At 30.8% G+C, this 25,626-nt stretch overlaps 1 protein-coding gene across 1 annotated transcript; it reads left to right on the top strand.

Moving 5' to 3' along the window:
• Positions 1 to 1,053: 1,053 nt before the first annotated feature.
• magu (SPARC related modular calcium binding-like protein magu) lies at positions 1,054 to 25,503 on the top strand. Its single transcript, XM_011069886.2, has 9 exons — positions 1,054 to 1,736; positions 5,274 to 5,433; positions 5,733 to 6,107; positions 6,291 to 6,515; positions 16,662 to 16,748; positions 22,332 to 22,556; positions 22,647 to 22,819; positions 24,680 to 24,845; positions 24,929 to 25,503. The coding sequence occupies exons 1-9, from the start codon at positions 1,641 to 1,643 to the stop codon at positions 25,009 to 25,011; spliced, it is 1,590 nt and encodes a 529-aa protein (XP_011068188.2). The 5' UTR covers positions 1,054 to 1,640; the 3' UTR covers positions 25,012 to 25,503.
• The last annotated feature ends 123 nt before the right edge of the window (positions 25,504 to 25,626 follow it).

The raw sequence follows: 25,626 nt of genomic DNA, 5'->3' as shown, positions 1-25,626 counted from the left end.
ATCCAAGTGAGTCCAATTAAATCCACAAAAAAAGTATTTAAAATACAATTATTAATAATAAATTGTAATAATAATTTGAGATGAGCCTTTAAATCTTGTTTATTATTTAATAAATAAATATTTGGCAATAAATTCTTTATATAATGATAGAGTATTAATAGAAAAGGTATTAATAGAAAAATACGGGATATGTTGAATTATTTAATTACCCAGCAAACGAGAATGGATTAAAATGGATTGAAATTTTTTTCTATTCGAATGCGTATTTAAAAAAAAAATAGCAAATACTTTTTTTTTGGATTTAATTGGATTCAATTGGATTGAAAAACTTTCCTTAGCATTTCTTCTATTCAAAAGTTTGAACAGTATTCACAATTGTGTTATACACAGAAAAAGCTAATATTGTTTTTAGATTGAAATAGCATAGAGATATGCTCCATGCAATTTCTATAAATGAATAAAAATGCATTCAGGATTGAAATATATTCATTTTAACATTCATGAATCAATATTTCTGAAAATCTGAATCCATTTCAATTCTACAATGCTTGATTCCAACTACTTGAAGACGAGTTCTGGATATAATCTATCGCATGCTCATTTTTCACACTCGCTGGCTGTATCTGTTTGTATTTTAGAAACAAATATAAAATAAAGTTTTTTAATTGCAATACTGATATACCGATATACTTTTATTATCGATTTCTCGGGGTCATTTCATATTAGGAGAACAATTTTTTGACTTTCCGATTTGCTCACTTTTTACATTTCTTTAATTTTCATAAAGAAAAATGAAATTTGAATTAAATTTTATATAAAGTTATCTTAAAAAAGCTTATTAAATTCCTTTTAAAATGACCTATCATTTTTTAAAATTCTGCCTATAGACTTCTAACATTTACCCAAAATGAACTCGGTATCTCAGAATAGGGGTCTTTCCTCTCTCTCTCTCTCTCTCTCTCTCTCTCTCTCTTTGTGTGTATGTGTGTGCGCCTGCGCGCGCGTGTGTATCTTGTGCATCCTTATTCCCAATAATTCCGATAAAGATCGAGGATAGCTGGGATCGGAGCCTGTAGATAGATCCTGGAACATTGAAACTATTGAAAGTGTGCGGAAGCACAGTGTTAGTTAGAGGAGCAACGGAGCAATGGCAGAGTGCCGGAATAAGTACAAGACTGTTGCATGCAAAAGTTGCTCGGTTGTTCGGTTGCTCGGTTGCTCCAGCGCGCGGCAAGTGGCCTGACAAGTGGCAACTGAGTTGAGACAAGAAGCAGTGCCAGTTGATCCGCGGCATTCGCTACGGTTGCATGCTCGCTGTAGGTCGTAGCATGTTTCACGCCTTCTCCTAAAAGAAATTTATTTATTATCTCTCAACCGTGCCCCACGTTTTTCACGTTCTGAAATTTATCGAGAAAAAAACTCGGGAGATCGTCGATCGGAAAACTAATGAGTCTCGTGGATGATACCGCCGGTCGAATAAAAAGACAGATAAACAGGAATGCGTTGTATGCTGGGAACATGGGAATGTAGCGAGTGTATGTGTGTAAAGTGTTGCGCGCGGGCGTGTTTTCCAGACAAGTTCCTCCGTTCTTTCATCGTTTTCTAAGAAACGCATTCAGAATACTGGAGAGAAGAACACGATGGTGTTCCCGACGATACGAGCCACTGCAGTATTCTTATTATTGCTCATCCTCGATCTTGATGCTGCGGTACCTAACACTGTTACATCGGCTAAGGTACTCGAGAGATTTTTATTTGATTACTTTCACGTTTGAGAAATTCGAGAAATTTTCAAGAGATTTTATCTCAAATATTACACCTGGCCATCATTGCGTTCGATTATTGAAATAATTATTAATAATGCTGCAAGCTGCAATGAGACATGCTCTCTCTCTCTCTCTCTCTCTTTCTCTCACAAATAGAGTATAATAACAATGGTGTGGCCTTATAACAATGGTGTGGATTTGCCGATTTTCGCCACGCTTACCAAACATTACTGATATGTATATACACTATAATGCTTATACTTGCTGCTTACAACTTTTGTAAATAATTTATAAATTTTTGTACAACTTACAGATACGCAGCCGAATAAATTATTGCATTTTATTCTTTTCTGATTTTTTTCATTAGCGTCTACTAATTAGTATCTATAATAAACGTAAAATAATAGAATATTTTATTATAGAATAAACTAAAGAGAGAGAGAGAGAGAGAGAGAAATTGTTCGCAAAATATTTTTTAAATTTCAAGTTTTAAAAAGTGTGTTATAAGTTAAGGATTGTAAGAAATAAAATACTAAAATAATAATATAATAAAATATGTTATAACGTAATATTTGAAAGACGAAACTTGAGATAGAGAAACTTTCACTGTTCTTAGTAATTGTATCAATTTAGCAATTATACCAATTCCGCTGTCGATTGGCGCGAATTTCGCGCCGCAACATGAAACGAGGAAGAAAACCTATAAGATTCACGCTTTCAATTTATGCTTTAGATGATAATTGTGATCATATATTTATTGCTACCATATTTATAATTGTAAAAGAAATAAACAATCGAAGGAATTACAATAAATTACAGGCTTTTCGGACGTGTAAAAGATTTGTAAATAGAAAATACATTTTTAATTATCAACGCAGCAAATTGTCTCGAAGAAGACAATTTGGCTATACACATGTTTCAACTGTAAATAAACTGTAAATTCACTTATGTATTACGCCGATGTGTGAAAAGATAATAGTATTAAACAAATGAATAAATCGCTTAATATCCGAAATTTATTATTATTTATTAAATTATAAAAAATTAGCTTAAACTTACAATCAGAATATCTCAATATTGAATATCTCAATCGTACGTACGTAGATATTCTGAATAAGTTTTAAATTTCATGCGTTAGTTTTACATGACTTTTATAATAGTAACATTTTATTTCATATATATGTATTTATTTATTGACTCTCACCTTCGTGTTGCCAAATCATCTTTTTAAATCATAACGATTCTAACGCCGATACAGCTAACATCTTTAATTGTATGTCGTTGCTTCTTGAAATTTGACATGGAACCTATAAGCTTTTAATATTTGCAATATATTGTATTTCACGCTTCTACCTTCAGGTGAGTCTTTATAACGTGTTAGCTGACATTATTTTTAAAATACTTATTGCCTAGCACCTCACAGGCATCTGCCAATTTTATAATCATCACCATGAGAAAGATTCAGAATTATACAGGTGAGTGAGGATTCTCCTGATACACAGGAGGGTGGAGCCTCTTTCTTTCTTTTTTTTTTCGTTGTGATTTCGTTGATGATGACACCGAAGTGTTGGTCGAAACGTTCGAATGTAAAGCAAGTTAAAATATAACTTATCTACATGTGTAATCAGTGATTATGCCGACCAAGTATCGCATCGCACTCTCATTTGCCTGATTTTCCTACAGAAGTTTCAAGAATGATTAGCATTTTTATTAATATTAAGTAAGTCGCAAAAAGAAAAAGAGAAAAGAATAGAAAGATGACGTTTGAATTTATAAAAATTTTACAAACAATGAGACATGTCGTTATTCAAATAAGAAAATACCGCAACAATCAAGTAGTTAAATATTCTTACGCGACGATGAATCGTTTTCAAAATTGTACGAGAGAATGCGAGATTGCACATGTATAAGACATTGATCGGGTTGATTCTTGAAGCAGTGGTTAAAGAGAAAATCATTTTCCTTTATATCGCGCCATTCGTTTCTTCCTTATCAAATTAATTCTGATAAAAGGCGACCAAGTAATCATACCGAGTAACTATTCCCTTCCCGTCGAGGTTTCCGCCAGTCACATTGTACGAGCAATCATATATCATTTAACGAATGTATTGTACAATTAGACATTTTTAACGTGCACATATATATATATATATATATATATATATATATATATACATACAAATATACATACATACATAGCATGCATGTATAACAAGTGTGTGTGTGTGTGTGTGTGTGTGTGTGTGTGTGTAACAAGTTTGACAAGTACGTCAACCATACGTATATTAAAACCGTCTACGTTATTAGCATCTGTATCTAACATCTTTGTAATCTGTAATGACATCGAGATTGAAGTAATTATGAATTTTGTTTATTATTATAGGTATATGAATCTATAATTTAAATTCAATTTTAGAGCCTATTGATGAATATCTGATGTTAAAAAATTTGAAAATTGCTAAAAGGAATCATATAGGTTTTTTTATACGGCAAATTTCAAACTATTTTATATTTTCTTGTGTATATACAAGGTGTCTGGAAATAATCGCCAAATATTTCATGGGCAGGTAAAGAGGATTAAACTGAGTCGAAAAGTCCTCTACCATTTTGCAATTTTCGCAATAGTTAACAAGATATTAATTACTAAAAATTGCCAAATATTGGTCTTGAATAATTTTTTACTCAAATACTGTCAACTTTATGGAAAAGCTGCAAGAGACAAAAATCATTTATTTTCTTCTCATAAAGTTCTAAGAATTTTTTCAGAATTTTTTATTAACTTTTTAGTGCGTTTTCTTTTTTTTTACCATGAGAAAATACAGTATTAAAAAATTCTGAAAAAATTCTGAAAAAATTCTCAGAACTTTATGAGAAGAAAATAAATAACGATTTTTGTCTCTTGCAACTTTTGGAAATATTTGGCAATTATTTCCAGACATCCTGTATAGAGAGATATAAATCCGTAATTCATAAGATCTTTCCGAATTCTGTTTAAAGCAAAGTCCATTTACATAATCGCATGTAAGCCCTGGTGAAAAAGTTTCGCTGAAATTATTCCACGTTTTGGAACATTTCAGCGAAATTGTTGAAAATTTGCTGAAACTTCACTGAAAGTGAATTTTTCAGCTAACATACTGAAAAATCGCTGAAATCCAACCGAAATTTCTTTGAAATTTTCTGAGATTTCTCTGAAATTTTTGCTGAATTTTCTCTGAAATTTTGTCAAAAATGAATTTTTCAATTAAAAATCGCTGAAATTAAACTGGAATTTCGTTGAAATGCTGAAATTTTGTTGAAAAGTGTTCCAAAACGTGGAATAATTTCAGCAACATTTTTCTATCGGGGAGGAATATAATATTTAATTCCTTGTATGCAAAAAAAAAACATCAATCGTGTGCGTCCAGTTATTTGACAATAAGAATATTCTCTTCTCGTGCCTGTGTCTTGTTGTAGAAAAAATGGCATCATCAGTATTTTCAGAACTCGTGAAATTTTCCTTTATTACAGGAGGAATGTAGGAAAAGAATAGCTGAATGCACAATGAATGGTGGTGGAAGCACGCCAGTGTGCGGAAGTGATGGAGTCACATACTCCAATCAATGTCAAGTCATTTCTAAGCAATGTCAAGGCGTGTCTGTCCTCATCAAACACACTGGACCTTGTCCAGGTTTGTATCTCTGTTTCATGCCGTACGTACACAAGTTTGTATCTGCAAAAAATCTGTGGAATTTTTCTAGGAGTCGGAGTTACAGTCTATGTTTTGCTTCTCTTTCTCTCTCTCTCTCTCTCTCTCTCTCTCTCTCTCTCTCTCTCAAATTGCAATAGATCCTCAGTTGCCTATTAGATATCAAAATCAAAATTAAGAACATCTACTTCCTGTTAAGTCATCTGTCATGACTGATCACATGTATAATAGATGAAAGTCAAGTTGAACAAGTGATGAGACTTTGCATAACTTTTATTCAGAGACTCCGGCGTGCTTCTCGGCAAGACTGACCGCTCGACATGGCGTACGGCCTGCCTGCCGAGACGATGGGACGTACGCGCCAGTTCAGTGTCACGCAGAGACCGAGTATTGTTGGTGTGTAACGCCGCAAGGCCGGCCGTTGCCCGATACAACGGTAAGATATAAAAAACCAAGATGTTTGAGAGCCGGTTCCAGATCTGCTGCTTCTACTAGGAGCGGCCAAAGGCGACGCTCACCGACTAGGAAACAACGTAGACAGTATGTCAGCAATAGGCATCGAAATACCTGCGATCGTACCGAAAAGTCAAAATTCAATGGAAACCTCATCGAGAATTTCAAAATTGAATACAGACGGACTAATATATCCGCTGAGGGTAAGTGACACGAGTAATTGTTTTAAGAATGCGATTAATCGCGGTCTTTCGATTAATACGGTTAATCCGATCAATTGGGAGTCCTCAAAAGCGAGCTTATAACTTTAAAATATAATAATTCAAATTGTATGTAATATTATATAATCGTATGAGTACAAATGTATTTTGCTTTCCTCTTGATAGATGATAAGAATGTTGAACGGGTGTTGTCGTGGAAATTTCTTAAGCTGGACCAGAACGCGGACGGCTACTTAGATAAGACAGAATACAAGGAGCTCAGAAGACTCGCCAAGAAGGCGGTGAGACCGAAGAAGTGCGCACGCACATTCGCTCGCACGTGCGACCTAAATCGGGATTTAAAACTATCCAAGCAGGAATGGGGTGCTTGTCTTGTCAATGATTTCACTCGTAAGTTACATACATATCATACATGTCTTCTTTTAATTAAGTGTTTAGTTTGTTGGGCAATGGCTCAGCACAAAGTACATTTTTAAAACGTTCAATTCGTCACGAAGGAGCTAAGATGGAACCCCAGGTCAGGATTCCTGTATCTAATTTTTTTGATATTTTTGGATATAGTTGCTTTTATATATTCGGCTATATACTCGCATATGTATATATGTATATATATATTATATACAATATGTACGTACATACAATATTATTATTTGTATATACATACATATATATTTCATGTGAGTGTTAAATATTATTACAATTTTAATATTTAAATAAATAAATAAATAAATTTAAATAAATAAATAAATTTGTGTAACGAAAATTTTTAAAAGCTAAAACTTAAAACATTAACTGTCCAAAAAAAATACATGTTGGGGAAAGATGAATTTTTTAAATCTTTAAATAAAAATAATTCATATGTACAATTGTGATGAAGTCTACACAACTTTAAAAGAAACATATGGAAACATGAAAGATGTCTTTTCGTAAGATATCAAATCAAGAATGCAGCTAAACATTTTTTTTTATTTTTGGTAGTCTTACAGTCAATCTTGAATAAGAATCTTGTTTAAAGTATTTTTTGATGTAGTAAAATGTTCGAAAACCGAGAAAAATTTTAGCTATAATCTTTTAACTATTTTTTAAAACTGAAACTTGAAGCTAATATAACGTACATACATTCACACATCTCTTAGATTTTAATACTTTAATAACATATTTCAAGGAGAAAACAATCGACGCTGGACTTGGGTCATGTCCCTTGTTAGTTCCTGTATTCATGCTGCCTCATATCGTTTATTACTATGTCACTTACATAGATTTTTTTTTATTGGAAACCAAATTCTCATTCATAGCGACTCTTTGACTTCCATAGACATAGACTAAAGACTACGGCATATAAAAAAAAAATTAAGTAGTAAGCGAATTGACAAGTCAAAGTAGAGACGTATAGGCAATAATGTAAGTAGCAGTAAATCTAAAATGTTGATTATTTATGCCTCTTATTGCTTAAGTTTTTTTGTATGCCATAGCCTACGAATCAGCCTACGTGTTGAAGATTGAGATTGAAGAATGAAAAATTGAAACAAAAGGAGCTAACATTTCTTTGTCCTTATTGGTCATTTCAATCTTCGATCTTCAATCTGAATTTTCAATGCGTAGTCTGAGTCCGGCCTAAGTCGATTGCTAGTGAGAAGAATCTACTTTACAAATGGTTTTTTAGTTAACATTCGTCTGACTACAAAGAGAGCTGACTTGCTCTTTTAAAACTTTCACATTTAAACTTATTTTGATTTTACTAATTGGTTTTCGTGCCCTCCTCCTCCTCATTTTCTCCGATTATATTCGAGCAGTTCAGAGTGTGATAGAGAATTAAACATCGAAAAATTACATTTACGAGCAATTGAGATGTTATTCTCTCTTATATTCCATTCTATTATGTTTGATTTTGAAGATATCATGTGTATCAAGACTGATATACGAAACACGTGGGAAAATATTTTAGAGATAAAAATTTTATGGTACTTAGTTGAACCGAATAAAAGAGAAAGAAAGGATAATTCTCATTATTTTTCTGATGAATGTAATCAGACAGAGGAGGAACGTCATTTCGGCATCTAAATCGCGGCTTAAATTAACGATGATACCGCCGTCTGCAACAGGATGTCACGCCGCCCGGTCAAGGACCATATGTATGTACTGTGTTGTGTCGACTAGCTTAACATTCGTGAATCCTGCCGGAAGTTGCCTACACAAATGCACGCGTGCGACCGGCTGCTAAGGAATTGAAGTAATTGACCTCATGTATGTACGAGCTAAATTCTCGCCCATGCGTCATGACGACAATGATTATTTGCTATTTATGACTGTCTAATATGTAACGTGTAAATCGCTGCATAAATTTCTCTGTGTCATTTCTCGATGAACTAGTCAAGTCGTAGCAAAGTCCGTTTGTATTTAAATGAGTAAAGTAAAGATTTCTAAAGAAAGAAATATCTACTTTATTCTGGCATATATTGATATGAAATACTAAATATCTCGTAAAACTAGTAATTTTTTTACAATCGCGTCTTAATACTTTTAATAACGATAAAACAGGCAAATAAGAGTTGTTCTTTAAAATGTAAATGTATAAAGATTATTAATAGGAGTTAAATACATACATAATGAAAAACAGAGATATTATACATGTTTCGGCTCTTATATTGAGCCATCTTTAGATATTATCCTCTTCACATCTTACATTAGTTACCATCGTCAAAGAGAAAATATGAAGTAATGTGTTCCAATTTATGTAGTGATCTTAATGAATGTTACATGGAAGACGTCAATTACTCACAAACGATTAGATGATCGAATGTTACGGAATTTCATGATGTTCTGATCAGAAAGACAAATTCGTTCACCAATGAATAGGTAAATAATTTGATAAAATAAAATTCTTTGGAAAATTGTCTTTTTTATATTATATAAAAAATAAGCAAACAACATCATCTCGATGAAATACTCACCATTATGATCACCAGCAGTTATTGTTTCGTATGATGAATACTTCGTCAAAATCATTATGTAAAAATGTATAGAATATAATGACAAATAAATATACGTGACGATAAATATACTTCATAGTCAGTGTGAGAACGAAATTAATTTTATGCAAAGATCGAATCATCTAGAGATAATTGAACGTTATAAACGGCACAGACTGTCACTATCTGAGAAACGACTAATATTATAGATTGACAAAACAATTCGATAAGAACAAAATCAAATTTTGTTTATAATAGATGTATACACTTTGTGAAGACCCTCGGTGTCGCGGTTTGAATTGAGATTGTTTTTCTGCTTTTTGATATTTAACATCTCGGAAATTAAGCATTTATTATAACACGGTTATCTCTATGTTATTTCAGTCAAAATTATGTGTCACCTGCATTCTATATTCGATGATTACAGAACGGGTAGATGTATTCCAATATGATTGCGATATTTTGCAATTCTGGTTTTAAGTTGTCTACCCGTTTGTCCGACATATGATGCATCACAATTTGTTCGTTGCACATGATTTTGTATACTACATTGTTCTTTGAAAGGTCTGGTTTAGAATTCTTTTGTACCTTGATAAATTTGCTCAATTTATTCGAACTATATTATGAGACTTTAATGTCTTCTCTATTAAACTTATTGAATTTATCGGTTATGGATGGAATAAATGATACAGCAAATGTAGCCATAATGTATTATAGTAACATTTGATTCCTCATTTTTATTATTATAATCATGTACGCTGTATGTTTCTAATTCTATCATTGATTACATCAAAAATGAATCTTATAATCATTTTCAATAAGTATATTAATTGATGTAAGATCTTTTTGGTAAAATTTCGAGTCAGACAATAGTAAAGCTCTGTCAATCAAATTAAAAATGATCTCTCTTTTCTAGGAGATAGGATGATTCGAAAAATAGTTTAAAAACCGCCCCGAGAATGTCGATTTTTAACCAATCAAAGATGTTTACTTTTGATCATGATAGTGACATTAAGAAAGTTTAAAGAATCTGAACCTATTTTTATGAATTGTAGTCATGAGTGAAAAGAATTAAAACAATCAAAAAACGAATTAATTTCAGAAGAAAGAACGAACAGCAAATAGATCATCAACGTATTGATAATAGAAAAGAAATTGACTATTAGACAACAATGACGTTTTCTTTAATTTTAGCATTAATAGGTTTGCAATGATGGGCAAGAATAGAGATTTCATGGGCGTGTCGAAATTCTGTTTATAAATAGTATTATTGAATATAAAATATGTTGAATGAACCGAACTTTATCGTCAGGAACTCTGTCTTAGGTAGGTCACATTTTTTTGAGATTTTGAAATTCCAATTTTCATTCACACAATCCATAGTCATGTCTAATGGAATGTTGATAAAAAGAGATACAACATCTAGTGAGATTAATTTGAAATTATTATCCATTCTTATTTCTTTTAGATTTTTAACTAATTGAAAGCCATTTTTTATGTAATTATTAGCTTTGGGAATTCTTTCGAACATGTTGTTGAAGATATGGCTAATGAATATAACGAAATACGGAATATTGACGACACAATGATGAATTTAAAAAGATAATTCGGTTTACAAATCTTTGGCACCGCATAAACCCTCGAAAGCATCTCATTATCCAGCAAATGAGAATGGATTGAAATGAATTGAAATGGATTGAGATTTTCAGAAATATTGATTCACGAATGTTAAAATGAATGCTTTTTAATCTTGAATGCATTTTTATTCATTTATAGGAATTGCAAGGAGCATATCTCTATGCATTTCAATCTAAAAATAATATTAGCTTTTTCTGTGCACAATTTTTCTGTACACACATTGTGAATACTGTTCAATTCAAAATTTTGAATAGGAAATGCAGTTTTTCAATCCAATTGCATCCAATTGAATCTAATTGAATCCAATTGAATCCAATTCAATTAAAAAAAAAGTATCCGCTATTTAAAATACGCATTCGTATAGAAAAAAATTCAATACATTTTAATCCATTCTTGTTTGCTGGGGACTTTGTTCTTATCGAATCGTATTGTTAATCTATTAGTCGTTCTTCAGATAGTGACCTGTCGTGCCGTGTCGTTAACATAACGTTCAAATAATATCTCTGGATGATTCGATCTTTGCATAAAATTAATTTCATTCTCACACTCACTATGAAATATGTTTATCATCACATATTTGTCATTATATTTTATACATTTTTACATAATAATTTTGACGAAGTATTCATCATATGAAACAATAATTGCGATCATGATGGTGAGTATTTCATCGAGATGATGTGCAATGATTGTTTGCTTATTTTTTACAGAATATAAAAAAGACAATTTTTGAAATAATTTTATTTTATCAAATTATTTATCTATTTACTGGTGAACGACTTGTCTTTCTGATCAGAACATCATGAAATTCCATAACATTCGATCATCTAATCGTTTGTGAGTAATTGACGTCTTCCATGTAACATTCATCAAGATCGCTACATAAATTGGAACACATTACATCATATTTTCTCTTTGACGATGGTAACTAATGTAAGATGTGAAGAGGATAATATCTAAAGATAGCTCAATATAAGAGCCGAAACATGTAATAATATCTCTGTTTTCCTATTATGTATGTATTTAACTCCTATTAATAATTTTTATACGTCTACATTTTAAAGAATCGGTTATTTGCCTGTCTTATCGTTATATTGTTATCGAATTTTTAAGAGTTCTTGATTGTTTTATATTATTAATACTTTTATGAACAGAATAATGAGATTAATTGATCATCAATCAATTGATGTAAAGAAAATACAAAGTTGCTTAAAAAAAATATGTAAACAAAATGGATAATTTTTTTAAATAAGCTACTGTTTTCTTTGCCAATTAAGGCTCCTGACTACTCAGCCAAGAACTTTGCGTTGACGGTAGCGACCCAGAATCAGACGGCGGTCTGGCGAAACCAGTAGTCACATTCAAGCACGAGCCCATGTACATGTGCTCGCCTTCGACGACGAGAGTAAACAAGACTGCGAGCTTCTTTTCACACTAGTCGATTGTTTCAAGCGACCGAAAATGCTTTCTCGTCAATCTCAAATCTCAACCGCTCGGTGACTCTCGGTATCAATAAGGGACGAGGGACATTTTAAATACATATAAGTTTTAATAAATTATTGTAATAGTGTTACAATACCTCTCTCATTAATCCAGAATAGTATAAATCATATATGTTAAAACGCAACAGTTTACGAGATATTTAATTGTTTACAATTTTTCATGCGCGTTATATACCTCCTTCATAAACTCGAGTAGCAAGAATAGTTCATTAGAAGTAGAATTTTACCGGAAAAAAATTATAAACCAGCATTTCTCTTCGTGAAAATTTTCAAAAGCATCAAAAAAGAAATGCGTATGTTTGAGTTTCGAGATTTGTGAAGAAAATATGCGAAAAAAATCAAATAGTTGCAAAAAGCACGTTTTTCGCTTATAAAACGAAAGATATTGAATAGAAAAAAGTTCGATATGAAAAATGTAGATATTCGAAATATCTACAAAAAGATGTGGAAACATTAAAATCGATCTATTAATTAAGTAGAAAAAAATATATAAAACACCAAAAACGGCCGTTTTTTCATTCGCTCTCTGTTCATTGAGAAACGTAAAGCGTCTTTGAAATTCTCGTAAAATGTAACTCTCGTATTGTATTGACAACAAATCTAGCCTTGAACGAGTCTGAAATGTTCATTAGTTTTTGCAAAAAGCCATTTGTTCACTAAAAACCTGTCTGCGGAAAACTTAATTTCTTCATTTTTGAGCAATCGCACAACAATTTACAGAGGTTGATTTTTCTTCTTCAAAAGTTGCACTATCACGTACATTTAGTAACAAAATGATTTTTTGCAGTTAAACTTATAAAATGACTTTGAAAAGTGGGTATCTTTTTTTCGTAGAAAAAATGGAATAATTCTGTTAATGTGCATCATATTAAATAGTCGTGTAAAGCATTCGACAGATATATTTATATGATATTTTTCTACGAATTTAAAAAAAAAAGGTTACCCTCCGATTATTAGGAGCCGAGAGATGACAATTTTTTTTCAAAAAATCATTGTGGCTCTAATTTTTAAGATTAAGAGTTCTATCTGACATCAATTTGTCAAGGAAGAATTGAATTTGTTGTTGAAAAATTCTCAAATTTTTTGCTACCGAAAAAATTTGTTTAAAACCATTAGAAAGAATGAAAAGTTGAGGAACGCAAAGGTCGGCAGCGCCGAGTAGAATAAAGAAGAACGAGCCACTCGGCAAATCGTGTGTTAAAATTTGCTAAATTTACATTTTTTCAGCAATAAATTGACGTAGAAACATGATTTTTTTTTAATCTGGGATAGCTCGACGATATATAAACACATAGCTTAACTAAATGTTTCGCAAAATAATTGTAACCATGAAATTTTTAGTTTTTCTTTTCTTGAATTTTTATTTTTTCAGTTTATTACTAAGAAATTACGTTTGAGTGGATGTTGGAGTGCATGTTTCATTAACAAATTTAAGTCACATGAGCTATGTTTCTTTATATTTAATATGCTATAAAAAGTGTTCAATTGGATAATTATATGTAGGAGAGACCGGGGTCAGTTGAATGTAGGGGTAAGTAGAATAATCGAGGCTACATTAAAAACAAAACACGCGAGACATGCGTAAACGTGTCTGAGCACGCAGCAGTGACTGCCGCTAAGTCTGCTGTAACATCTTGTTGCTAACATATCTATGATAGAAGTTATGTCACAATTTTAAAAAATCGTACATTTAAATAAATATTTTTATTCTTAAAGTTTTTGTTTTACTTTCGTATATAATTGTCTGAGATATTTGATTTCTACTTAGATAGTAAGTGTAATCCTTACTTAATAAAGTCCAACAGATTTTTTTTTGTTTATATGTTTCTGTTATCGTATATTGTTAATGTTTTTAAAAAATGAACGGATGGGGATAGTAGACTAACATAGCATGGAACTGTATGACTCATTTAGTGACGACTCTTATAATACTTACTCAAAATTTTATTTCTTTAAAGAGATTTTCCTCAGTGGCAAATGTTATAAGTTTAGTTATTAGTTCTCTCATGTCCAATCTCGAAAACTAGGCTTATTCGATGTGTTTTTGCACGAAATGAACAAATTTTGCAAAAAGAAGTATTATTTGCCCTGCGAAGCGAATGTTTGTGTTTAAAATATATTTTTATAAAAGTTTTATTAATATGTAGTCAAAGATGTAGCTTAAAATACATTAATCTTTCTTTTTAATAATCTTAGTCGAATTACCCCGGTCCCGGGGCTAGTTGAATCAAATGGAATGCATTAGAAAAATGCATTTTTTTTTCATATTAGTTATCAATTTCTCCTTATTATTAAAATATTTATTAGGTAGTCAAATGTATGCAGTAACTGGTGTAGAATTCATTTTTTCGATAAATCTCTCGATAATTTTGTCTGTAAAAATTCGAAACTGAAAAATGAGTCTATTAACCCCGATCTCCCTTACAGAATTATCAGTACAAAATTTTTTTTGTGAATTTAATTGCAGATGCAAATATGACATATAAACAAATAATTAATAAGTAATTTACCAAATGTTAGCGTAATTCTTGAAGATATAACACTAACTTTCGCAAATATAAAAATAAATTAATGTTACATGAAAAATATTTTGCAACTATCTTTCTTAAAAAGCTCGCTGTCTCGTTCATTCTCGGCGTGCCGATGGCGAGCACACGTACATCTTGCTTGTATGTTACAGCGTCGCACCACGATAAATGACTGAGCTTGTAAGCGTGGAAAAATGACGTTTTGACGATGTTTTGATGAAATTTATGTTGCATGCCATTTTGTTATTATTTGCTTAATTGTGAAAGTGTGACTTGTCTCTTATCAAAGTTGTAATTATCGATGAAAACTAAAATTATCTTGGAATTTTATATGTAAAAGGGTATATTTTACTCAATTCAACAGCTGTCAGATCGTATGTTTCTGCCCGAATATAGATTCACTTACGTGCCTTTTACGACCATTTATTATTGACTGTCAAGGGAGGAAAGGACAGTTTCATTTATTTTTACAAGTGTTTTAAAGCGATTTCGTTATTTCGTTTCATCCAAATTGTCTTTATTTAAAAATGGCATACAATAATAAATAAGTTAACGTGTCATTCCTCGCTTCTGATGTCACGATTCTAACATGGTCGCCGCGATTAGTCACGGAACTTTAATTTCTTTCATTAATATTCTGTTTATAAAAGTATTAAAGTACGGTTTGAAAAATAATGGTGTACAAGATACTTAATATTTCATATCAATATGTGTTGGCCGAAATAAAATATCTTGTGAACTATATTGATTTTTCATATATTGATCATACATCTCTACCTTGATATGTTTTTCATATGCAGAATTATTACAGGTATCATATTATGTAAAAAAAAATCGTGTAATCGGTCATTTAAAAAAATGGAGATAACTTTCACATCTTTTTGATACCTACACCTAGAAAAAAAAAACAACGTGACTAGAATTCCCCTCGAAACCGTTTTACTTTCATTTGAAATATTCTTTCGTATTATCAAAAATAAACGAAATATTCAGGATGTTCAATTTAAGTGGACCATCTTGTATAGGTAAGGTACTGATCGGCTGACAATGAGTGATATGATTACTATTATTATTTACGTTTGTTTTTTTTTATCGCTGAATCTCGCAGACGAGCGTACCGATCGGTCCTTGAGACCCAAAGGATACGGAAAAAGTGAGTTCTTTGCATCCTTCGAAAGCATCGAAAGCACTGCACACACTTCTTTCTTCGAAAAAACCTATTTCTAATGACGCAACTCTTCAAAGTTCAACTTTATTAAAACTTCTTGTCATTTTTAATAATGATTTTTAATCAAACAATTTTCTTTTTTTAGAAAAGTTTTTTTTAAATATGAATTACAGACTAATACAAATACTATTTACATCACATATAATTTATAATATTTATATCAATATTTAACGCGCAATATTTAACTTCGATCAGTATGTTTATGCATATTTTTACCTCCATTGTTATTAATTGGATTACTTATTTTATATTGAAGGTAATATTTAATATCAAATATAATATATTATAACATTTAATAATAAACGACGACTTTCCTCAATGTGCCATATTTAAAAGAGTATTTTTTTCTTTAACAATTTGAGAGAGAGAGAGAGAGAGAGAGAGAGAGAGAGAGAGAGAAAGAGGGGGGAGAGTAGTGGGAGGAAAGAAGAAAAGCAAGAAAATCAATTAATTTTCTCGTTTCACATTAATCTTCAGAGGGTGGGAGTCTATTTAAAAAATCTTATAGTATATTTTTCCTTGATTAAGATTTATTATAATTTATTATTTCATTATATATTCTTTGCCTCAAATTCAAACTCTATTTCAACGCCACTGTAGTGGTTTTCCTATCCTTAAAAATTAAATATGTAGAAAGAATAAACTTGTAATAAATTTATGTATTTTCTTAGTTTTGAAAGGCAGCCCAGCCATTGGCAGTCCTATTCAATCTCTACCGTTTAATGATGATCATGCGGATACTAAGGAGGAAAGCGATGGTAAGTTCCACAATTTGTCGTTATAATATATGTTTTAGTTTTTTTTTTTTTTTTTTTGGAAAATATATACACTGAAAAAAAGTCTAATTAGTTACAGCTATACGAAATATTAAGTGAAATAATTTCAACTAAATGTTGTGGTAATATAACTAAACATAATTTTACCTTTCTAAATATTTAATAAGTATTTATACCGTTGGTAATACCGTTTATTGGTAATACTTACTAAATATTTGTAAAGGTAAAATTTAGTAAAGGTAAATATTTAGTTATATTACCTCAACATATTTAGTTAAAATTATTTCGTTCAATATTTGATGGCTATAACCAGACATTTTTTTACGAATGTATACATCTCGGCAATTAAATAAAGAGAAGATGATTTTGATTGTTATATAAAAGATGTTTAAGGCGATATTTATCTATAATGCGATTTTTTAAAAAAATTTGAACTCAATCTTTCCTTTACACATACATTAAAAAATTTATAAAAGACATGCAAACATATTAATTGTCCACATATTAATTGTTCAAATGATGAAGAAAATTCTACTGGTACTCCGAAGATTTATAATATTACTAGCCTCTTTATATCGTTTGGCTTGCTTTGTTGATAGAATTGTAAGGAGGAGTCGAATCCCTGAGACATCCATGCAGTTTTGTTAAAAATAGCCGATTAGTCAATACATTGAAAGTATGACATTACAAGAAGATTCTGTTTTAATATCTTTAGATGTATATAGTATCTCTATTCACTAACGTACTTAGAATTATGCTATTAAAAGTATTGAAAAGAGATAGTATGTATAATATTTTCTTCTTTCTCAATTTGATAATGAAATTCATACTGGCATTTAAAAAAATTTTGATGAAAGTAGTGTGTCCGATGAATATATTTAATATTCGAAAAAGTAAATTAAAATACATTCGGACACACTTCATGTTTATTAAGAAATGAACAAATACTTTTAAAGCAATTGTTTAGAATTCATAAAACATAAATAAAAAATATATTTTGAACAATTAAAGTATATATTTTCGCAATTTTTAATGATTTAGATACGATTATTACTGTATTTTATCACTTTCTTGAACCATGTTTGCGAATTTCTCTTTGCTTTTATGCAAATCAATTATTATTAAAGTAACTTTTATTGGCTACGTTTAGAGAGACTTATATGCGACCTGACCCATAATGCGATTCAAAAAAAGGTTTAGGCACCACCCATTTATACCGTAAGCGGCCTGAACACGAACTCCTTGAACTTTTCGAATACGACTCTTTAAACGTTTTTTAAACTTTTTTTGTTTGAGATATGATATTGGGTCATCTAAAAAGTATCCGCGGTACTTTGTCACTAGATATATGACCATCAACGCACATCTAGTGGCCGCGGATACTTTTTAGATGACCCAATATATGTCCAATTGTTCATAACCAACATGACATATGTCAATTTGACATATCTCAAATGCAGAATTGGCAAGTAACGTGTTGTTTGTAACGTCGTTACCGTTACAAGTTACTTTTTTCGGTAACGAATGCGTAACGACGTTACATTTTCTTCTGAGTAACGTTCATGGTAACGCAATTACATTTTTAGGGTAACGGTTCTACTAGTTTTATTGTTACTTTATTTCTAACTTCGTAAAAGTTTAGTCGTAATTCTATAGCCCTAGAAAACAGAGATGAAACATTAAGGGACCTCGCACAATAAAAGAAATAGGGAACAGAGAATAAGAATTTCAACCTATCAGAAACTATGTATTCCAGAATACATAATTTCTGATAGGTTGAAATTCTTATTCTCTGTTCTCCATTCCTTTTATTGGGACGGAGCCGGTCTGATTGGCTCTCACACACACACACACACACACACACACACACACACACACACACACCGACGTCTTTTTTTCATTGTACTCACAGTATAGTTCACACGTATAAACTAATAGCGTTTCCCACTGGTGCAGCACGAGGTTTAAATGGAAACTACATTAGTGCAATAAGGGTGCCATATACACGGAATCGGAATGACAAAACAAATTCTTACTAGAAAATTGAATTCATTCCGTTCCGTAAGAAATGTCTCTATCCGTCCCATGTAGATGGAACGGAAACAGACGGAATGTTGCCTCGGTCGCAAGCTAATTTGTTTAATTTAATCGATTTCGTTATTTTAATGCGACTAAAGCAGTAATATGCATACTTTATGCAATTATCTTACCTATAACATTACTTTGAATACTCTGAAAAAATACTGAAAGAGTGAAATATATTTTGTTACTAAAATTTCGTTCCGGCGACGTGGGATAGATAGAGAAAATTTTTACGGAACGGAAATGGCATGTTCAGCTGAGTTGGTTGAATCTAAAAATTGAAACGAACATTCAGAAACATTTTTTGTAAATCTACAACGATGGATGAAGAAGTAGTGTTATTACTAATGTTAAAATTATTGCAAAGGGCAAGAAATATTGGCGTGCTATTCTGATATTTAATAAAGTGCGAAAATTATATTTCGCTTATAATGTTTTATTGCAACATCAGAAATAAACAAGAAAACGAGAATTCTGAATACAGTCAATATTTGCACAAAGAATGAGGCGGAGTACCAAGGCGCAAGTGACAATTTAGTCCTTGAAATGCAAATGACCGATCGTGAGAAGTTCTTCAATTACTTCAGAATGACATCGGAATTATTTAAAGAATTGCTGTCATTACAGTTGAATTATGTATATATAAAACAAGAATATATCGTATTGAAAAATAAGAATTATTATTAATTTTCTTCTTCGAAGTTGTCAAATTCTCAATCATCAATAATAGCCGAATCGATATAGCTTGCAATCGATATTCCGTTGATTCCGTATCGTCTCTATACCATTCCTGTCCATGATTCCAGTGGTTCCGATACAGTAGAGAAAAAAAACTTCTTACGGAACGGAATGCTAGTGAATTAATTTCTAGTAAGAAATCTGTTCTGTTGTTTCGATTCCGTGTACATGGGATGGCAACCTTATAATGCAGGTTTAATGCAGGTTCAATGGAACATATCATAAGACATCCAGTTTATTGACATCCATTTTATAACACTCCTAAAAATATATATAACTGTATTCAAACTTAAATTACTCATTTTACAATATTCTGATTCATTTATTTATTTAAAACATTTTTTTTTAATTAAAGTTTTACATTTCAAGTTTCATTTTAAACGTCAAAATGTCATTGCATTACTGTTATTGCATTATGTAGAAGTATTGAAACTAAACAATGTCATTGTTATAACATTAATTATATAATAATGTAACATCATATCATAACATAATATCATACCTTAACACAACCTCAATTTCAACTTGCACTCTAGTCTCCACTGACTTCGAAGACAGTGGAGCAAATAATAGTAATAAATAGTAATAATTAATAGTAATGTTTTACAAACAATACTATTTTTTTATTATAATATACCCTTAATTTTATCCTTAGAGTATTCACTAGATATATCATCATAAATGAATCATTCGTATCTTGTTTCTTTTCTTCGAAATACTGCACTTGGCTAAATAATTCTTTCTATCCTTAATTCCTTCTTTTTAAATATACAACATAAATGTTTTCTAAAGATGTTAAAATATATATAAGAATCTATTTATAATTTTTGTATATTTGCAAAAATTATGAAAATTAACCCACACAAACGACCCATCATGCACGGTAAAAGAAAATTGTATATGTATTAAGAATTAAACGTATAATTTAAAAATATCTTATTAAAAGTAATATGAAAAATAAATTTATTTAAGTATAAAAAACTATATTGAAAGTTGAATTCAAACTATTTAAATGATCCAAGATGAAAGATACAGTAGAATAGAATTATACAAGCGAGCAAAAATATGTCTGACAGCGTGTCATCCCTGCATTCGTTTACGCAGCGACAATTCGCGTATAACAGCAAGCAGTCATTTGAATTGCACGGCAAACACGGCGATACATTTCCGGTTTTTGTTAATGGCAGACGGGCATGCACGCGAATGCAGTGTCCAGACTCTGTTATAAGGACTAAGTATGGGTGTTAATCATGAAACTTTTTTCCTAGGATGAAAAGTGAAAAGTAGAAATTTCTCCATTAACTTCAATAGTTAAAATTTTCACTTTTCACTTTCCATCCTAGGGATAAAATTTCATGATTGATACCATGATTATACTATGGCTAAAGTTCTTGCACTTCATCTTTTTTACTTTTCTTTTCGTGTTAGAAAAAAAAGAAAAAAGATGGCCTGTTCTTTTTAGCATACAAGAAATTCAGCTGAAAAGAACAGGCCTATTGAAGTTGACGTATGGACGCGCATGGAATTCGCGCGGCCAGGGTCGGCACAACCGAGACTGGCACTCAGACACTTGGATCGTGTCAAAGTGTATTTCTCATTATTCTTTGCATTGAATTTAATTAATTAGTTTAAAATTATTTAAAATAATTGTTTTATTTTTGTTTCAAAAGTTTGGAAATTGTTTGAAACATCTGCAAATTACTTAAAAACAATAAAAATTGTTTATATAATATTTGTTAATATTGTTTAACAAACATTAAAAAAGTTGCTTACATAATTTTTGATATTTGTTAAACCGTTTTAATATTTAAACAATATTAACCTTTTATAAACAATTTTTATTGTTTTTAAATAATTTGCGTATGCTTCAAACAATTTTCAAATAAAATAAATTGATACACTTTAAATAATTTTTAACTAATTAGTTAAATTAAATACAAAAAGTAATGAGAAGCACGTTTTGCAAGTCTCTAAAGTGTCTCGCGTCAATTTCGGTTGTGTCGACCACGCGCGAATTCCACGCGCGTCCATTCGTCAACTTCAATATCTCACCATTCAAATTCTACTGATCAGATCACTTTTTGATATAAAGCTTTTCGTCTTAGAGTTTTACGGAGAATATGTTAGTAATTGGCGGTACGCGAGTTTTGAGACACCCTGTATATTGCATTACATATACGAGTCGACTCCTACTCGTCAGTCACGTTTTCTGTTTTGTGTAATGCGTTCTCTCTTTCTCGCGCATGTATACAAAATGTACATCTGTGAGAGGGGCACTCTTATTAAATAAAAAATAAGATAAAAACAAAGAAAAATTCGCATTATGGTTCAAGAAAGTGATAAAATCAACTGTTGCTTTCTTTTGTTCAAAATGTGAAAAAAAAATATTTCTCAGATAACATACATGTTGCATAAGATATCTAAAAGATATTTTTTAGACATCTTTTAGATATAAGACACCTAAAAGACGTAGATATCTTATGCAATATAAATGTTATCAGGGTTAACAGCGATTTTCGAATTCAGCAAGTAAAATTGAATAAGAAAAAAAGGTAACAATAATCCCTGCGTGCCTCTCCCCAAATCGCCTAAAATGCACCAACTCCTTTTTCTGTTTACATTTTTCTCTTTAGATTATCCTATATTAATTTTCTTATTATTGTCAGATAAGCCATATACAGCGCATTTTTTTGCAAATTTCTGCGTATAAAATGGATCGTTTATTAATTTTTTTTTCTTTTATAGCAAATGATTGCATATCGGATAGAAGATCAGTGTTGGAAGATCAGAAACGAGAAAATTTGTACGTTCCACAATGCATGTCCGATGGAAGGTATCATCGAGTGCAATGCTATTCGGGTTATTGTTGGTGTGTGTATCAAGATACAGGTAAGCCAATACCAGGGACATCCTCGAAGGATCGTACACCGAATTGTAATCCAGTTCCAACTCCCAGCAGACCTATGAAAGGTAATTAAAATAAAAGTTGTTTCTCAAAAACTATACTCACATATGTATTATTATAAATTTCAAAATCAAATAATTCTTTAACGTTTATAGGATGTCCAGAGTTAAAAAAACAATTATTCCTCCGAGATCTGATGACTCTCATGCAAGAAAAAATGGAAGCTTCCAACATCGATTCTAATGAAACTACCGTTAAATGGCAGGCTTCTAAGGAGGAAAGAATAGCAACTTGGCATTTTGTAATGCTTGATAAGAACAAAAATAAGGTATTTTTATAATATAAGTATTATGCGGCTTCATTAGCTTATTAGCTTATACGTTTCCTTTTTTAGTTCGAAAATTACAGCAAATATCTCAAAATGGTATCAGACTTTTTTGTTCCCTTTTACTCATTCTATGCCCCCAATTCGGCTTCTATCTTATTTCTAAGATACCCTATATATACACATATAGATTGGGTGTCAGATCATCTTACACCTCTTTTATCTTGCAGGATAAGATCTAATGGGTAAAAGTGTTCAGACAAAAGTTGTAGAATTTAATAAGATTTATTTACTGATCTTATCAGTTTGAGTGGCTTCGCTAAGGTCAGGTCAAGGATCGATTTTTTTTTAATACAACACTCACCTTTTTATTCCAATAACTAATAGTCGATGTCAAAAACTTTTTAAAAGCTATATAATAAAGTTATTTTTCATTGAGTACTTTTCGAGTTATAGAGCTCGAAAATTACAGTACTGCAGGCATTACACAAGGTGTCCGATCGACGGCTAAAACTTCTTGAATGTTGTTCAGGATCATGTCCTGAATAACATTTGTCAAGATCAAAATCAATTGGAGGTTGTACCTCTTATTTCCATTTTTGCACTAAAAATTCATTTTTACGTAAAAATGAAAGTAAAATCTATAAATAGATCTTTTTAAACCCTATAACTTTTATCTGAACACTTTTACGATTGGAGCTTATCCTGCGAACATAAAAGGGAAGTATGAATGTAAAACATCCGATATATATATCTATATTAACATGGACCGAACAAAAAATTTTATATATCGATTAATAATACCCCTCAAAAGTTATGGCCCTCAATATGATTTGAAAATTGAAATCGATTAATATCTTCAGGTTGCCCCTCGACTTTGAAATTATTAATTTATGCATTTCTTGAATATATGTGTCAAAATTCGAAAAAAATTTAAATTTCAATACTATCTGAGATATTTCACCAGTCCGGGGCTTTTTACTCACTTATGTCGTCATATTGGATTCGCCATTTTGAAATGTGTACTTCTGATCTCGGATTCAAGTTCAGCGACCAAAAAAACAACAGTAGTACCAAATTGTGTTGAAATTTAAATATTTTTTCGAATTTTGCCACATGTAATTTCGAAGTCGAGAGGTAACCTGGAGATATTAATCGATTTTAATGAAATTTTATTCAAATCATTGAAGTAGCTCATCTATAGCTAACTTTTAGGGAGTATTACTAATCGATTTAAAAAATTTTTTTTTCGGCCCTCCTAATATACATATACATAATAAATATGTAACATATAATATATCATTATTTATATTCGGAGTTTAACATAAAGATACTAGTAAAACTTTTCAATTAATCGCATAATATATATTATTAAATCTATAGGATCGTACATGTAAGAATACAATCTATAGGAAATAAATACCTTTAATGGTTGAGATAATTCCGTGTGTAATATTTTATATATTATACTATGCATGTAGTCCTTTAAATTGCACACTGAAAAAATTTTCCAATTGAAACACAAACTTTACTGAACTACTGCAGTAATATCACGAGTTAAATAGGTAATTTGACAATTCGATGCTCTTACGTATCTTAGAACGATCTTAATAATGCTGAATAACATATTAAAATCTGTAAATAATTAATTGTTATTGCTAGAAATATTACCTCGATCGGGAGTCGAATTCGGACTAGCTTTCTGTGCGATATACATATAATTCTAAATGTGTATAAATAAAAGATTTCCTTTTTTCCTAAATTCTGCTTATTGGTTTTTTAATTGAAATGAACGTTTCCTAATTACTTTCTCTAAGCTTTATTTTATCGCGTAAATATACATGTATTTACATATATTTATAGGTTTTAGAAAAAAAAGAGTGGAAAAATTTTCGCACAATGGTAGCGAATAACAGACAACTCCGGAGATGTGGTAAAAAATTACCGAGATATTGTGACATCAACAACGATAGAAGGATCAGTATGACAGAATGGCTAAGCTGTCTCAATGCTCAGCGTCCAACAATAGGTGATATAACGTTGTATTTTCTATTTTACTTTTGTTTTGTACATATAACGATTGTATATATAAAGTTTTAATGGGCATTTCAGCTAATGATCCGGAGAAATCATTAACTACACCGAAAAGAATAGGTCCAAATCCACTAGATCAGTTTCTCAATGATGATGACTAGCACATTATGTGATAATTTGTGTTCGCTATCCCATAAAGAGACACTCAACTTTTTTTTTTTTTTTAAGCATTAACATAAGTACGACTGCAGAAATTCCTGAAATCACCGTGAGCCATCTTTTCAATGTAATAATATTTCTTTAGCATTTCATTAACTTTCGAGTTTTTAATTTTAGCAATTCTTCTCGCAAATTCTTATATTTAAAAGTCTTAGAATTTTTAGAATTTTCAATTTAAAAGTAATCTTTTATATTAATTGAATTAACGGCTTACTCTTTTTGGCTATTTCTGAAAATTTAAATGTTGGCATTTTATAAAATACTTACAGACAATTTTCTTATACTGGTAATTGTCAACACTGTACAATCAGTATGTGTGTACTCTTGTGTATCACCTAGTCCATAAAAATAATTCTTTAAATAATTAAGCTATCTTATACTGAAAACAAATTCAATTTAGAAAAAGATGTACAATAAAGTAATTTTTATAGCAATCTTCTTAATATTGAACTTTTATTATATCGTATCTTTATCCATTTTCTCTTTAACCACAAAAGTTATTTAATCAAGCGTTACACATTTCTTTAATTTACGAAAGTGTAGATTTGTAATTCAGA

The sequence above is a fragment of the Acromyrmex echinatior genome, chromosome 11 (assembly GCF_024713525.1).
Source record: "Acromyrmex echinatior isolate Ae372 chromosome 11, ASM2471352v2, whole genome shotgun sequence".
Lineage (NCBI taxonomy): Eukaryota > Metazoa > Arthropoda > Insecta > Hymenoptera > Formicidae > Acromyrmex > Acromyrmex echinatior.
The sequence above is the reverse complement of the archived record's forward strand: the minus strand, read 5'-3'. Positions and strand labels throughout refer to the sequence as shown.

Coding starts and splice junctions, on each gene's coding strand:
- magu (XM_011069886.2), top strand. CDS start 1,641: ATGGTGTTCCCGACGATACGAGCCACTGCAGTATTCTTATTATTGCTC. Junction 6,516..16,661: donor TCTTGTCAATGATTTCACTC/GTAAGTTACATA, acceptor GTATTTTCTTAG/TTTTGAAAGGCAGCCCAGCC. Junction 22,557..22,646: donor TCCCAGCAGACCTATGAAAG/GTAATTAAAATA, acceptor TAACGTTTATAG/GATGTCCAGAGTTAAAAAAA.